General features: G+C 55.1%; 2 protein-coding genes across 3 annotated transcripts in view; one reads left to right on the top strand and one right to left on the bottom strand.

Moving 5' to 3' along the window:
* Positions 1-2,587: 2,587 nt before the first annotated feature.
* On the top strand, positions 2,588-10,786 carry R3HCC1 (R3H domain and coiled-coil containing 1). The gene is given in 9 exon segments (XM_037028656.1): positions 2,588-2,629; positions 2,631-2,711; positions 3,122-3,249; positions 3,646-3,783; positions 4,426-5,023; positions 6,746-6,918; positions 8,169-8,239; positions 9,447-9,542; positions 10,479-10,786. Coding segments are annotated over 9 exon segments (1,464 nt in total). The 3' UTR covers positions 10,616-10,786.
* A 900-nt stretch (positions 10,787-11,686) lies between these two features.
* Positions 11,687-16,530, bottom strand: part of LOXL2 (lysyl oxidase like 2) — a 97,466-nt gene continuing 92,622 nt past the window's right edge. For both annotated transcript variants that reach the window (XM_037028655.1, XM_037028654.1), the window contains 2 exons: positions 14,771-14,882; positions 11,687-14,056 (listed from right to left, as the gene is read on the bottom strand). In XM_037028655.1, the coding sequence (XP_036884550.1) occupies positions 13,977-14,056; positions 14,771-14,882 (192 nt within the window). In that variant the 3' untranslated portion in view covers positions 11,687-13,976. The remainder of the gene's footprint in view (positions 14,057-14,770; positions 14,883-16,530) is intronic.

Here is a 16,530-nt window from a genome sequence, read left to right as displayed (position 1 = left end):
CTGTATTACCATCTCAGGCAGGTCGAGGTGGCTTAGAGGAGACATGACACACTGGGACAATGGCTCCCTAGTTGCAGGTGCCCACAGTGACCCTACCCGTGGCAAGGAAAGCTGCACTGGGCTAAGATCTGGGGTTACTATGGCTGTAAGTCCTTCCCTTTGGATAGGACTGTTTGCAATCCATGCCCTGCATTCAATCTTTTCATAATCTTTCAATTATACTTTCTGTTTCAGGTCACAATCTACCGCACACACCTAGCATGCTTCTCCAACGGACCAAATTTATCTAATTTATAGAATTCCTGACTTCTGTCTGGCTCCTGTGTCTGGCTCCTGGCCACATCATTAAGGCAATTCTAAGGCCATTCTAAAGATGGAAAAATCTTAATTTTGTGGTGTTGAGTGGCAGGCAGGCTAGATCTGGGTTTGAGTGAGTTCCAACTCTGCCCTTAGTAGCTGGGTGCCCTTGGCGAGGCCTCAGGTCATTCTCCTGCAGTAAGGAAAATGATCTACAGCTGAAGGGGCTGCTGCAAAGCTAAAGGACTTGCAGTTTACGTGGCAAGCTTTACATAACCAGCAGTTATCTTTGTTTCCTGAGCCTTTACTTCGGGCCACTGATTTGTTTTCAGCATCACGGGCTTGGGTTTTTGCTGCTTCTATGAAAAACCTGATTGCGTCTTTTACATCTTTCCATGGCTCTGACAGTTCTCTTTCATCTCAGTCTGTGGGTTTATCCATTGTGACATGGAAATCAGGCTTCATTGATTTCCTCGGGAATGTGAAGCAGTTACTAACTGAAATTTCCTTTTTTTTCTCCCCAGAGAATCTTCCAATACACTCTTATCCTCTCTCTTTTTTCTGCCATGCTTATTTTTTGCTGTAGAAATTCTGCATATCCTTTGTGCTGTTTTTCTGTTTACTTTCCTTTGAATGGGGATCATTCTATCCTCACTTGCTATTTGTCCCCACATAGCATGGCAGATGAACTTTGGTCCCTGCCCCATTTATTTAGGTACCCCACGATGGAGGCCTGCATGCCTAACATTTCTTTTCTGTTCAGAAGATGCTGCTGTAGGAACAGCATTCATGAACAGCCTTCCTCTGTTCAAAACAAAATTTTGTTTCTGAACTCCTGTCTCCTGTACCAGCTCTAAAGAGGTGGAGGCGTGGCTTGTTTCCTGGGTTTTGGGTTTGTCCCTCTGTTTAGAGGAGAGACAGTGACTTTGTGGAGAAAGCTGGGCCTTTGTTTTCAAGTCACCTTGCATATCTCCCCCAGGCCGTGTCTGGTCCTCAGTTGCCAGGTGGACTTGCCTCCCAGCCTCACACTGACAGTCAGGAAAGCCTGGTCAGACAAAGCAATGTCATTGTACGGACACGTAGAGTTCTCTTGGGTCTGCTCCCACTTCAGTTAAGCCAGCGTGGAGTGTGGGTGGGGCTGGCAGGGTCAGAACACAAAGGGCTGCCCCTTTCCTTCCTGCTGCCCTCTCACCCTCTGCCGCCCCAGGGGCTGCATGCCCCTCCGGCTGGGGCAGGGGACCTGTCAAGCCTTCGGAATCTCCTCTCATAGTCATGCTCCCTGCTCCCCAGAGGCTCATGTCTTGGGTCCCTGAGCTCTCTTTGCACGTGGTCTTGTCTTTCGTCTAGGTCCTTTTCATTCTTTTTTAAAAATGATTTTATTTATTTATTTTTAGAGAGAGGGGAAGGGGCGGGGAGAAAGAGAGGGAGAGAAACATCAATTAGTTGCCTCTTGCATACCACCAGTCAGGGACCTAGCAAGCAACCCAGGACCTAGGAATTGAACTGTGAACCTTTTGGTTTGTGGGACGATGCCCAACCCACTGAACCACACCAGCAAGGGTCCATTTTATTCTGGAAAAACTATTGGAAAGACAGTTTACATAAATGTGATATAATAGCACCAACTTTTTTAGAAATACTCTGGGAAAAATTTCAAGAGGGCAAAAGGTATCTTAGTCTTTCTCCATTTTTCTGTCCCCAGGCCTCTTCTTGCCGTGTTTAGAGGTATACTCTCCCCTGATCTTACTCATACATCCTAGGAAGAGCCCACTCAGACCCACCCCCGCCCCCCCGTCCTAAGATCTGGGTCTTCTATGCTGGTAGCTAGGGGCTCTGCTTGCCTCTGGGATTCTGAATTCAGGATGGTCAAGGCATTTACAGTTCAGTACCTTTCAGGGTACAGTCAGATGGATTTCAACCTTGGTCTCCTAGATCATTAGAGCCCTGTCCTATAGACAGAATTACAAGCCCTATTTAAGGTAGGTGCCAGAGGCTTTTTCTGGATGTAGCAAAGTCGTATATTTTGATGGCCTGCAAATCACCAATGGGAGTGGCTATCCTGGCTTGTTACCCATAAGGCTGGTGCACCTTGCAAATGACCCTTTGATGTGGATTGGACCTCTTTGCAGGTTCCATCAATAAGGGCCAAGGAAGGACAGTGAAGCACAAAAATCTGGTACTTGCACGACCTAGTATATAGGTGCCACTCAAAAGCGTTGGCTGGACTTAATTGATCCTAGGACTGCTCCCGGGCAAAAAAAAATCAATTACACGCTCTGCCCCTTCTGCGATGCCTCCCCCAGGTCGCATGGTGGTGCTGTGCCTCCGCCAAGGCCCGGGCTTTGGAGCAGCACGAAGAGGCGCGCAGGCTTCTGGGTATCCTCAGGGCCGCGGCAGCTTGTGGAGCGGTTTCGGTGAGTGCGGCGGGAGGACCTTGGGTGAGCGCCTCGATAGCTGCGGGACCGCGCCCTTCGAGCCTCTGGCTCCCGTGCTGGGAAGGGCCGACCTCGCCCGTGGAGCAGGCCCAGGGCAGCCCCAGCCTTCCTGACTCACCCGCCTGGGCCCAAGAGCCCTGGAGCCCGGAACCACCACACTGAGCTCGGGCACAAAGGCCCAGCGGGTGTTCAGGGCAGCGTGCTCCAGCGGGGCGGGGAGCCCCACCTGTGCCCAGCTGCTGTTGTGTCAGGGGCCGTGGGCACGTCCCCACTTCTCTTGTCGGAGGAGAGACCTGGACCACGATGCCCCTAGACCCTTGCAGCACCGACACGCGGGGTTGGGATGGCTCAAGGTCTGTGCTCTGATCTGCTGGCAATCTGCTCCACAGGCCCTCCCGCCTATCACCCTGGCCCTTATCTGCTTGGACGGCGTCTTCCTCTCCCCGACCGAGAATGATTTTGTACACCGCGTCCAGGAGGAGCTGGACCGCTTCCTGCTGCAGAAGCAGCTGTTCAAGTAGGCTGGAGGGAGGGTGTTGGAGGGGCCTGCCCTACTGCTAGGAAGGGCAGGGCGCAGCCAGCCCCCTCTGCCCCTTTCCCAGTGGTGCATGCAGGGTAACTGGCCTGCAGCTGTCTCTGACCTTGGTCTTTCAGTCTAACGATCTGGCCTCTTCAAGCTACATTTTCTCCTGTGTCATTCAGACTCAAGGGCCCAGCACAGGAATGGGGGAACAGGACCAGTTGCTCCCTGTGACAACCCTTATGCTCAGGTCCTTTGCAGTCAGCCTGGGACTCGAGGGGCAGAGGGAGCCTAATGTGAGGCCACCTTTAAACTGGGACTGCACCTGGTGGGGTTCGGCCCTAGAGGCTGCCTGTGGAGCCCCTGCTCAGCACTCCTTTTGTCTGTTCCCAGGGTGCTGCTTTTCCCCCCAGTCTCCAGTCGCCTTCGGTACCTGATCCACAGAACAGCAGAGCAGTTTGATCTTTTGAGTAGCTTCTCTGTTGGGGAGGGCTGGAAGAGGAGGACAGTCATCTGTCACCTGGACATCAGGTGTGCATCCTGCGCCTTAGAGGGCCCTGCGTGGCCCCTGGTGGGCAGGTGGTGAGGGACCCGGTCAGCCCCTGGGAGGGGAGAGCTTGTTGGGAACTCAGGGTGAGGAGCCCCCATGCTGCTGCCTCTGTCTTCAGCCTCAGCTGCTTAAAGTCAGCGCTGCCTTTTGTTTCAGCAGTGGAGTAGCTGTGGATTGTGGGATTCACTTAGCAGGAGAGAGAGAGCAGTTTAGTCAATGAGGGTGTCTCCGTGTGGGTCTCACAGGATCTTAGCATGACTGTGAGCCTTGTGTTTAATGTGTGTGTATATATGTATGCGCTGAAATTTGAGAACCAACCATGTTTAATATTTTTCTAGTAACATAGTCCCTAAATGCAAGTATTTACCTGGTACATATTCGGAGATCCTGCCATCTCATTCAATTTAAACACTGCGGGGAGAGCTTGGCTGCTTTGGGCTTGTTCAGAGATAGCATTCAGCCTCCACTATGATGCCTTCTTAAGGGGTTTTCAGGGGTCATTTTGGCGTTGATTTCTGCCTAATGCTGACTTGAGGGCCTTGTGCCTGAAAGCAGGTAGCTCAAATAAGTCATTTTCTGTGGGGCCCCACACGTGCTCTGGTCCCTTTCTGTTTCTGCTTCAGGTTACCCAGCTCAGATGGACTCTCTGGCCCCTGCCGCCCTCCCGCCTCCCACTCTAGCAAGTACCGAGGTCCTTGGCCCACCTCAAACCAGGGAGTGGCTGCTACTCCCCGAGGGGCACGGGCAGGCCGGGGGCATCGGGGGCGCAAGCCGGACCAGCCTTTATATGTGCCTCGGGTACTGCGCAGGCAAGAAGAAAGGATGCCCACCGCTACCCCGGGTCTCCAGGTTGATGCTTCAGCTGGCAGGCTCATGGAAGAGTCTGCAGATGCTGGTGCCGGGGACCCCAGCTCTGATCAGGAGTGTCCTGTGTTGATGACTCATGCAACAGAGGACCTAAAGGACCCAGGCCAGCACTGTGAGAACGAGCAGATGCTCGACCCAGTGGGCACCCAGTCCTTGGGGCCTGAGAGCCACTCAGAGACGGGGGACAGCCTGGAGGAGGCCACACAGCTTTCGTCTGCCCTACAGCCAGACTTGGGAGAGGGGAATGAGGGTGAGCTGGAGAGGAACCTGGTGGCAGAGGAGGAGGAGGAAGACCTGGACAAGGAGGGGCCCGACCGCTGCTCTGAGGACGATTACAGTGAGCTGCTGCAGGAGGTGATGAGGCTCTATAGCCCGGAAAAGGGAGGGCGGAAGTGAGGTGGGTGCAGTTCTGGGTGGATGGGACTTGGGGTCATGGTGTGTGGGGCATGTACTGGCTGAGCAGGGCTGCATGCTAGATGACAGGGGTCCCTTAGGAGACATGGGGGGAGTGCACAGGGTTCTTGCCCACAAGAGTCAGGACTGACAGTGGAGGGGAGGAAGTTCAAGGACACTGGGGCAGGGGTGTATATTTGGGTCCCAGCTCAACCATGTAGGAGCTGTTTGACTGTGGGCCAGTCATTTTGCTTTTCTGAGTCTCAGTTTCCTCACCTGACAGGCAGATGATAGTGCGCCCTTCACAGGGTAACACAGATAGGATGAATGTGGACTTGTGTTTGTTTGTTTGTTTAGTGTTTATTACAGTTGTTGCAATTTTTCCCCCTCTTGCCCTCCTTCACCCAGCCCCTTGTTTCCAAAGTCAGTCCCCTCTCAGTTGTTGGTGTCCATGTGTCATTCATATTTGCTCCTTGACTAGCCCCGCCCTCTTCCTCCCACCACACCCCCGCACCCTCCTCCCCTCCCACAGCTGTCAGACTGTTCCATGTTTCCGTGTCTCTGGTTCTGTTTTTCTCGTTAGTTTATTTTGTTCATCAGAGTCCAGTTATAAGTGAGGTCATGTGGTTTTTGTCTTTCACCAATGGGCTTACTTCACTTTTAAGGGACTATAGATGTTGGTCATGAAAATTGCTCTTCTGCCTGGAGCTTTGTCTCGCAAATCTTGTTTCCCTGGATTGTGTGTCTCCCCGAGGCTGGCTGTGGCGTTCAGTTGGGGGGTGGGGTGGGGCAGGAGTCTTTTATTGCTACTGTATAGATGAAGGACAACCAGAAAGATTTGCTTAATGTCACATCATTAAGGAGGGAAGGACTGGTCCTGGACTTGCCCTGCGCTGTCTCTCACTGACTGCACAACTTTGGGCAGAATTATGTAGCTCTGACTGACAGTGTCCCCATGTGCAAAGCGGATGTGTAGAGTACAGTTTTCAGGATTCTGTGAAACGATGTGTGAGGGCCAGTCACCCGGTGGGGACTCCATAATGCCGTTCCCTCCCCCAGAATGCACCCTCTCCATCTTCCAGTCCACGATGCTGTCGTGCTGCCTTTCTGACGCTCCTGCCGCGTGTGGCTTCCGTGGGAAGCCTCCCCCCCAGCACTCGCCCCCCTGCATACCCAGAAGCCTGCAGGCCTGTGTGTGGTTTTGAAAGCAGTCGTGTGCAGCCCTGTGTCTGCACCCCCTCACTAACAGGTATGCTCCCCCCAGATAATGGACAACCTGACCGAGAAGGAGATTCAGGTAGAGAAGGTGCACGTGGACACATCCTCCTTTGTAGAGGAGCTGCCTGGAGAGCAGGATTTTGCCCACGTGGTGGAGATCTACGACTTCGAACCAGCGCTCAAGACTGAGGACCTGTTGNCGATGTGTGAGGGCCAGTCACCCGGTGAGGACTCCATAATGCCGTTCCCTCCCCCAGAATGCACCTTCTCCATCTTCCAGTCCACGATGCTGTCGTGCTGCCTTTCTGACGCTCCTGCCGCATGTGGCTTCTGTGGGAAGCCTCCCCCCCCCCAGCACTCACCCCCCTGCATACCCAGAAGCCTGCAGGCCTGTGTGTGGTTTTGAAAGCAGTCGTGTCCAGCCCTGTGTTTGCACCCCCTCACTAACAGGTATGCTCCCCCCAGATAATGGACAACCTGACCGAGAAGGAGATTCAGGTAGAGAAGGTGCACGTGGACACATCCTCCTTTGTAGAGGAGCTGCCTGGAGAGCAGGATTTTGCCCACGTGGTGGAGATCTACGACTTCGAACCAGCGCTCAAGACTGAGGACCTGTTGGCAGCATTTTCCGAGTTCCAGTGAGTGTGGGCGAGGCTTCAGGAGGCAGACTCTTGAGAGGAGCTAGGGCATCCCCCTGTTGTTGAGCCCACTTGCCTGCCCCCTCCCCTGGTGCCCAGCCATCTGGGAGGAAAGGCAGAAAGTGGATGCCATTGTTTGGGGCTCCAGACTTCTGGGCAGTTCAGCCTACTGGCCACAACTAGAGGGAAGCAGAGAGTGAGCTTTGGTTGTAGGGATGCTCCAGAGGCCCCCAGACCTGGCCCTGCTGGCTCACACAGCTCCTCCGCCCTGCCCTTCGGCAGAATGAAGGTAGCCCATCCCCAGGCCACCCCCCCCCCCCCCCCCCCCCCCCCTTGCTCCACATCCCAGCCTCCCAGTCGGCCCATCAGCAGACTGGGAGCCTCCTGCCTCTGCACAGCAGCATTCCTGGGCAGAGCTGAGTCTGGGGAACAGTCAGGGTGGTGATGGGAGCCAAAGGCACATACTGAGAAAAGTATTTTCCTGTTCCCCCACATTCCTTAAATCCAACTCGCCTTTTCTCCTTTTCCCTTTTTCTTTTTTTAAATGCTCATTTTCCTTTCTCCAAGCCCCATTCTCTTTCCCTGCTTAGGCTTTTAACAGCCCCTGCCTTCGTGGCCCCATTGCTGACTGCCCTGCAGCCACCCTTCCGTGCCCTCTGGAGCCTAAGCTGGAGAAGAGTGGAAGGGGCAGGGGCAGTGGTGGGGCTCGAGGGGCTCGCCTGCTCCTGACCCCTGAAGGTGTGGCCAGCCTGGGGCTGCTGCACAGGAGCCGGGTGCTGGGAGGGCCTGCTTTGGCCTCTTGTGCCTTCAGACTCAGCGGTGTTTTCCTGAGCAGTGGGAAGGAGGTTGATCAGGACCAGTGGCACTGACACTCCTGTTTTAGGTCCTGTCCCTTGTCCCAGACACTTACCTTCTTGTCTCCAGCCTCACCCCATGCTCTCAGCCCAGCTCTGACGGTGCCAGGAGGAGCTTCCCCACCCTTGGTTGTGCTCTGCGGGCCCTTTCAGTCCTGGCTTCTTCCAATCTAGGGATCGGGCTCCTGATCAGCGGGGTGGTATTTGTGTCTCTGCAGCTACCCATGTGGTCTTCAGAGAAGTGGGCTGCAGGTGGTCGTCTGCTTCTCAGAGGAGAGGGAACATGTCTTGGGCTCACAGTGTTTGAGGGTTGGAGATGGGGGGGGGCTTCCTTTAGCAGAATGGGTTTGGCCCATTTGCTTTCATAGTCATTCTATTTCCTCATCCCTGTCTCAGAGAGAAGGAGTTCAAGATTCAGTGGGTGGACGACACGCACGCACTTGGTGTCTTCCCCTGTGTGGCTTCAGGTAATGTGGCTTCACAGTACAATGGAGGGGCCCTTGGTTTCCCTGGTGTGGCCATCCAGTCCAGGTGGTGGGCGCATGTCCAGCCCGCCGAGCTCAGCAGTGCAGGGAGCAGGGTGGGCTCCGCACCAGCAGCACACAGCCTTTCCTGCTCACATGAGGGTTCAGGGCCCACTGAGCATGTGTCACAGGCCAGGCCCAAGGTCCTTCCACATACTAAGTGAAACTACATGAAAGTGCTATTTTTATGGGTCAAAAGCATTCAAATACTGACCACTTTTTATGGTTCAAACACAGGCATTTTTACAGTTTCATACAGCCTCAAGAAGCGGGGCACCTCTCTTTTACAGGTGCAGGGACTGAGGTCCCTAGAGTGTCAGTGGTCTGTTCAAGGTTAGGGGATATCAGCCAGCCTCCTGGCTGGAACTCCAGGGTTCCTTCTCCCTCTTGGCCACTTTCCTAAGTGGTCCCTGTCATACTGCTCACTTGGAGTATATTCATAGAGTAACCCCCCACCCCTCTTGGCAGGGCTTCTGGACACTGGAGCTGGGAGAGGCTATGGCTAGTGTGGGCTCAGCTCTCAGGAGAACCTGGGAGGGAGGGAGTGGGTGGTATTCAGGGAGCAGAGGAACCAGGGCACAGTGGGGGCTCCAGCCCCAGACAGAGGGCTGACTGAAGGAGTCAGGGAGGGAAGGCCAAGAGGCTGCCTGGCGCAGTGAGAAGAACAAGCCCCGGGCTGTGTCCCGCTGCTGCTGCCTTCTGCGCTCGGCCAAGCTGTGTGGCGCCAGCACGTCACGTCCCGGCCTCAGTCTCCTCACCTGAAAGGTGGTGAGGGTGGCTTGGAAATGAAGCCCCTCCAGCTCTGACGTGCTGTGTTCTTAGGTAGCTCAGGTGCAACTTAGAGCAGTGAGGGTATGCACCCTGGTGGGGTCTGTGTCGGGGAAAGGGTAGAATTTGAGGCTCCCGGACTTTAGAAGGCAGGAGGCTACTGAGCAGCTCAGGGCAGAGGGTGGATGCTGGGCTCTGCAGGCTTTCCTTCTGAGATCCAGGTGGCCTGGGCAGGCAGGTGGGGTCGGGGGTGGGGCAGGACCATGGCACCATGGCATCTGGCCAGCCCTGTCCCTGGGCTTTGAATGGGTGCATGAAGGGGCTGGGTTCGTTTTCAGTTCCTGGGCCCTGAGGGGGCTCCAGATCTGTTTTCTTCACACAGCTGCTGAAGCCCTGACCAAGGACTTCTCAGGGCTCAAGATCCGGCCCCTCACGCAGGGAAGCAAGCAGTCAAAGCTGAAAGCTCTGCAGAGGCCAAGTATGGGAGCAGCTGTGACGGGAGGCTGCCTGTGTGTGGTTAGATGTGGGCGCTCTCCTGCCATTCAAGCCCCCTTGCTCAGCTCTCTGCTTGGGTCCCCGGGCTTCGTGGTGCTCCTTCCACCCCCAAGGGCCTGGGACGCCTAGGGAGGCAAGGCCCAGCGGGGAGGATGGTGTGCCCTCCTGTCTGCACCACTGCTGGGTGCTGCTCAGGGACAAGCATGGTCTTTTCTGCAAGCCCGTGGGAACCATATTTTGCAGTGGGGTAAAAAGAGTCTGCACTGCATGGGATCCTGGGTTTGTCAGTTATTTAAATTGACCTTGAACAAGTCACCTCATGTCTGTGAGTTGGTTTCCTTCTCTGTAAAGTAAGCCCATCGTACAGAGTATGCTGGGGGCATAGATCAGAGAGCACGGCAGACTCTGCAGGGGAGGCAAGAGGTACCCCAGAGGTACCAAATCAATGACAGCCCCTCTCCTTCCAGAAAGCATCATGGGGGCTCTTAGAGGCCAGTTTCCTGTGGCTGCAAAGCAGGTGCCAGCAAAACTGGCCCCAAAGACCCACTGACACCACCCACGCTCTTGTGGATTCTGTGGCCTTTGTCACATTCCTCTTGGGGATAGTAAATATCCTGTGGGTCGTAGAGCTCTAGGTATCCTATCCTGCCTTGATTTCCCTCCCCAATGGCCCTGCAAAGCGGGGAGATGTATGGGGTCAACCCTTCTGCATGCCCCGGTGCAGGTGAAGAAACAGAGGGCACAGACAGGTGGCAGCGTTAGGACCCGGAAACCTGAGGTGGCCCCTCTGATTGGCATCTGACCATGCTTTGGGCACAGCGGGGTTGGCGCTGATGGCCTCTGAGGCTGCTGTGTCGCTGGGAGGAGAGGTGGCCGTGGCCTTGAATTCAAGCCCCTGCTGCTCGGGCTTTCCTTTTAGAGCTCCTGCGTCTGGCGAAGGAGAGACCACAGACGAGCACAGCAGTGGCCCGCAGGCTGGTGGCCCAGGCCCTGGGGCTTCAACCCAAAAAGAGAGAGCGGCCTGCTGTTGAGTCTCCTACCTCCCCGAGGCCCTGAGCAGCCCAGCCAGCCTGCCTCAGCGTCCCCAGGACAAGCCGGTGCCCCCACGAGCCTCTACAGAGACACTGGCCCTGTACTACCGCCGAGTGTGGGGCATCACCGTGGGGCATAGTGGGCTTCAGTTTGGTCTACTTTCAGAAATTGAGAAAAAAATAAAAACTTAAAGGTTAAATGTGATTGCTTCAAAATAATGGTCTACTGTGGGACACTAGGGGGTGCTGTTTGACTCCCACTGTAGACCCGAGGACACTGAAGAAAGTGGTTGCTCCAGGAGATTGGCCTGGAGGATTCTGCTGGGCCTGCAAGGCGTTTGTGCACAGAGCCTGCCCTGCTTGGGGAGTAGGTCACACCAGTTGTGTCTCCCCTCACGAGTCAGGCGTCGTACCTGCCACCAGAAGCTGCAGCACGGCTATAGCCACGGCAGAGGTGATGGTCCCAGCCCCCTGGGGAAGGTCCTGATATTTCCTGTCAGTGGGCTACAGAAGGGCTCCTTGGTAAATGAACATGAGCAGAGCCACGAGGTGAGGTGGGATCTGAAGTGGCCACAGAGTTTGCCTCCGTCACAAGAACAGATGCAAGGCTCCTTTGTGAGCTTGGGTCCCAGTGCACCCGTTTTTCTGGTTTGGATGGAGTTGTGCCGAGGTGCTTCGAGGGCATTGTGGGCCTCTGATTTGCTGGCACGTGCTGACACAGGGAGCCAGGGGCTGGGTGAGAGTGGCTGGCCTGGCTCCCTGCCCTCACTGGGCGGGAAGGGCTCTGAAACCCTGACTTGTGGGGATCCCCTGGGACAGTTTAAAGCTCTGTCCTGCTGGTCCTAACGCAACTGCTGTGTCTTCTGACAAGTTTCAGAAAGGTTGTGACTTGTATTTTTGTTGAGTTTTGTGACTTTAGACTGCTCTCAAGGGGCAGGAGTTGCCCCACTGGGGGTGTATGGAAGGAGGCCCGCTGTGGCCACACGACCCCAGCTGGCAGAAGTGGCCCTGCGCAGCTGAGGCTCCCGCAGGCCGACAAGACGGGAACTCTGCTGCTCAGGGCCGGGTGCAGCGGTCCAAATGAAACACAGATGAGTATCATACACCTTTTATTCCAAGTTTCAAGTATGTGTAAGTATCCACGATGACACACGGTGTTCAGTGAGTGTCCTTGTCACCCAGGGCCCCCGTTACAGCACCGTTAACAGTACCCATAGAATCAACAACGGAAACATGAGTCACTTACACAGGTGGGTGAGTTTTCCTTTTGAGTTATATTTTCAAAGGCCTAGACTGGCAATATAAATACTACTATTTGTTTCAAAGTCCATGAAAATAACAGGAGGGTAGAAACCACATGCTCATACAGAGGCAGAAAAAGCATTTGATAAAATCCAGCACCCATTTATGATAAAAACTCAGCAAAGTGGGAGTAGAGGGAACATACCTAAACAAAATAAAGGCCACATATGACAAACCCACTGCCCTCATCACACTCAATGGGCAAAAACTACAAGTGCTCCCCTTAAGATTGGGAACAAGACAGGGATGTCCACTCTCACCTCTCTTATTCAACATAGTACTACTGGAAGTTCTAGCCCCAGCAATCAGACAAGAAAGAGAAATAGGAGGCATCTGACTGAAAAGGAAGAAGTAAAACTGCCATTGTTTGCAGATGACATGATACTGTACATAGAGCACTGTAAAGATTCCAGCAACCAAAAAACTACTAACCCTAATAAATGAATTTGGCAAAGTAGCAGGATACAAAATCAACACTTGGAAATTTATGACTTTTTTTGACTATCCCAAATTGTTTATTAGGTAAAGGTTTTACGAACATTACTTATATTAGCAGTAATGGTGGAGCTGGAGAGCACTGTGCCTTCTCCAGGTTGCACGGCGAGGACCACCAATATCGTGGCGGGGCTTGTGGCCCTTTCCAAGGCCGCGGCTCTTGAGGTCCACAGATATTAGCCCTTGTGTCTTCCTGTGCTTGTGGACCAGTTTGGTGTCGGGATTCCTTCCTATAGCCTTGTAGAATGGATCAATGAGGATAACCTCAACGAACCTGTATGTGGAATCTTCACCAACCCAGTGAGAATTCAGGACTCCGAGCTGCACAGTGGAGCCCAGCTTGTTCCTCCTCAATAGCCTGAAGCCTCCGAGCAAACGTTAGCTGGTAAACACCACGGTGGACAGCCTTGTTATAGGTTGCACCCTTAGAGACAGAGCGTTTGCAGCCACCGTGGTGCGCATGAATCTGATACGTGACCTAACCTTGCTTGGCCTGTGGGCTTTATGGGGTCTAGTGGGGCGGGGGGCCCTGTGGAGCACAGAGAACTGGCGGCATGCCAGCAGCACACCCTGAGAAGAAAGCACATCACATTGAACTGATTCTTCCTCCACAGCCCCTGGATGTACTTGTAAGCACCCATCTTGGTTTACCTGATGGCTGTGGCCAGATGGAAAGCTCGATGGCAGCTTTATACACCAAATGTGAATTATCAGAAAGTGAAACTAGGAAAACAATTCCATTTACTATTGCAATAAAAAAAATGAGGTACCTAGGAATAAGTTTAACCAAGGGTGTAAAAGACCTGTACTAGGAAAATTGTAAGACACTGAAGAAAGAAATCGAAGGAGATACAAGTAAGTGGTATCTCTAACAAGAAGATACATACCATGTCATGGACAGGAAGAATTAACATCATTAAAATGTTCATACTACCCAAAGCAATCTACAGATTCAATGCAATTCCTACCAAGATACCAATGATATATTTCACAGAACTAGACCAGATATTCCAAAAATTTATACGGAACCACAAAAGGTCCGTGGGGAGAAGCACCCACTCTGAGCTCACCACTCAGAAAACACATGGCAGCATTATTTCTATTCGTGAACAGAATGGAGGGGCCCAGAGGCAGTTTGACTCATTGGAAGAGCGTTCTGGGCTTTCGAGTTGGCTGGAAGTGACCTAAGGGGGAAAGTGGGGTTCAGCCTACCTCAGGGTGGTGAGCTGCATCGCCAACGAGGCACCTGAGGAGACAATGGCCCCGTATTATCAGTGGTGCAGTGTGAGCAGTGTGGCGTCAGACTCGGGGGGCTGTGGTTCGGATGGGACAAGTTGATGACAACCTGGGGCCCTGGACGAGATGGCTGGTGGCACTTCTCCCACGGCCCTGGGGACAAGCCTCACTCTGTACAGCAGCCCCTGCAGATGTCGGGAGCGCCCCTCCCCCTGGGTGTGGCCGAGGCCGCAGAGTGACCGGGTGGAGCTGGGGCTGGACTGGGAGAGGCGGAGCGTGGTGGTCCTTCGGTCAGACTGCAGCTGGGGAAGACGCGCTGTGGCCCGGAGCAGGGGGGTGGCACAGAGGCAGCCCTACCGCCTGGAGAGCTGGTTATTTAGAAGTCCACTGAAGTGTTCAAACTTCTTTTCCGTCTCTTCACTGAAGGAACCGCCTGAGGGGTGGGCATCAGGGAGACAGAGTTTAGCCACCAGAGGCTCAGGCCCCACCCTGGCTGTGGCAGTGGCCTCAGGGGCCTTGGAGCCACCACCCTCAGCAGGTGGCCTGCTGGGGCCGCCTCTTTGGGAGGCCACCAGGGCAGCCCCTGGGGCTGGGCAGAGCTCAGGCACTCTGTCGGTTAAGCGGAGTAGTGAACAATCACCAAGAGTGAGGGCCATCGCTTTTCCTGCAGAAGGAAAAGCTCTGCTTCCCCTTCCCCCAGCTGCATAGCGCAAGGAAGTTTCTTTTTTGGTAATCAGAAGCCACATTGGCTCACCAGCCTCTAGCTCTCGACAGAGGAAAAATGATGCACAGAGCCACAAATGGCTGACGCCCACATTTTTGAGGCCATGTGCACGGTGGTAGCCTCAGCTCCCACCTTTAAATAGCTTTGGAGTGTGTGCTGGGCCACCAGTTCTGTCCCACCCCCCTTGGCCAGAGCTGGCTGAAAGCCCAATCTGCACTGAGGTCTGTGTGTCTGCGGCGTCCTTCCTGCGCGTGGGCACATGGGGCTGGCTGTGTCCCCCAAGCTCTGGACCCAAGCTAGGAAGCTGCTCTGGCCCCTTGAGAAAGGAGGGAGGCCCTTGCCTGTCTCCTGCACGGTGCTCTGCAAGGGGCCCTGGCAGGCCTGGGGTCCGCCCTGGCTGCTGTGCTTGCCCGGGGGGCTTACCTATGTGGCAGTTGTACATCCAGATGCGGTGGCCGTCATAGCGGGTCCTGCACTTCATGATGTTGTTGGTGTAGTCAGACTCCGCAACCTCGTAGTTGGGGTTGATGACGACCTGGGGGATAGTCAGGTCAGACTGGCTGCCGGGTCCCGCCTCTGCCACCCGCCACCCCAGGCCCAGGGCCCAGCCAGGCCCAGTCCTGCCTCCAGTGCTCCAAGGCAAGCGGGCACAGGACTGGCCAGAGCTGAGGTCCGGGAGGCAGAGGAGTGAGGCGTCCATGCACTGCTATCTGTCTCAGTGGAATTCACCCCAACCTCCACCAGAGGCAGCCTTCAGGAAGGGCCCTCCTCTCCTGGCTGCCCTGGGAGGCCAGCAGTTGGTAGAGAGGCAGGAGTTGGGGCCTGGGGCTGGGGGAGGCACACAGGACAGACTGTGGAAGGAACAGAAGGGAGCTGGGGAGCAGGATGTGCAGAGAAAGGGAGGGGATGAGGACAGGCGCTATGGGAAGTTGGGGAAGGGCTGCCCTGAGCGCTGGCGAAGCCTGGACGCTGCTCCTGGTGGGGTGACTGGGAACAGTCCCTCCCGCTGTCCGGGCCTTGGTGTTGCTCTGAGCTGCCCCTGAGCCCTCCTGGCTCCACCAGTCCAAGGGCCTGGGATCTCCTGGAGACTGTACCCCCTTGCACCCCTTCCTCTGATCTCCCCAGCTAAAGGGGCGGGGCCCAAAAGAGCAGGACTAGGGAGGGTCATCATTGAGAGAAGGTTTCTGTAGGTGGACAGAAAAGAAAGATTGGAGGTGAGGAGCCCAGCAAAAAGCAAAAGAGGAGGGGAAGGAGAAGGGAAGGAAGCTGCACCTGGGCTATGGGCGCATATGGGGGACAGATCTCAGATTTTTCCTTGAGGGTGTGGCAGGGTGTGAGGGGGCCGTGCTGCTTTGGGCCTGTGATGCACTGGAGCAGCACCCTGCCAGGTAAGGTTCTAGTCCCCAAGGTCTGGTCTGGTCCCCAAAGACCCTTCCCCCCAGGAGGGCTTAGGCATGACCCTTTGGCGGGCTGGCCGGGCCTCCCAGAGATGCTGCGGGAGATAGAGTTGGCACAGCCGCAGCCTGGTGCCACCTTCCAGGGCAGAGTCTGGCCCTGCCAGCCACGCCTGCCCTAGGCTATGTCCCACTCTGGGACACTCTGAGACATAGCCTAGGACAGTGCCTCCTGGGGGGAAGGGTCTTTGGGGACCAGACCAGACCTTGGGGACTATCAACCCTGTCTCTTCTGCCAAGGCTGGCAACTGTCCTACTTTGGAATGGCCTTCCATTTCTTTTATCTCTTTTCTACCCAATAGCCTTTGCTGTGCCTGTCCCCTGCCCCCAGCCTGTGCATGGCTCAGAGCACCATGCAAACGACCCCAAGCACTGAGGCCTGTGCTGCTCCCCGCCACACCCCCCACAGCTGCACCCCCAGGGAGCAGGTGCAGCTTGGGCTCCTCTCCAGGGCCACCAGGGCCAGCTCAGCGAGCATGGGGATGGGGGTGGGGGCTGAGAGGTGTGGCCTCCTCAATCCCATCTGACTTTCACTCTATGATTCTAAATCTCACGAGGACCTATGGTTCGTGGCTCCGGCCTCTGAGCCTTGGCCCCACAGGGCCCTCTGCCTGCAGCCACATGGTCCCGGCCTGGCTTTCCTGGCCAGGTACAGCGTTACTGATGTCTGCAGGAGGTCCGTGTAGGAATACAGAGGCCCGGGGCTCCCACCCAACTACAGTTCTGTGC

Source organism: Sturnira hondurensis, unplaced genomic scaffold (genome assembly GCF_014824575.4).
Source record: "Sturnira hondurensis isolate 20B ecotype Veracruz unplaced genomic scaffold, ASM1482457v3 Scaffold0020119, whole genome shotgun sequence".
Classification (NCBI taxonomy): domain Eukaryota; kingdom Metazoa; phylum Chordata; class Mammalia; order Chiroptera; family Phyllostomidae; genus Sturnira; species Sturnira hondurensis.
This window is presented reverse-complemented; position numbering and strand designations above follow the sequence as displayed.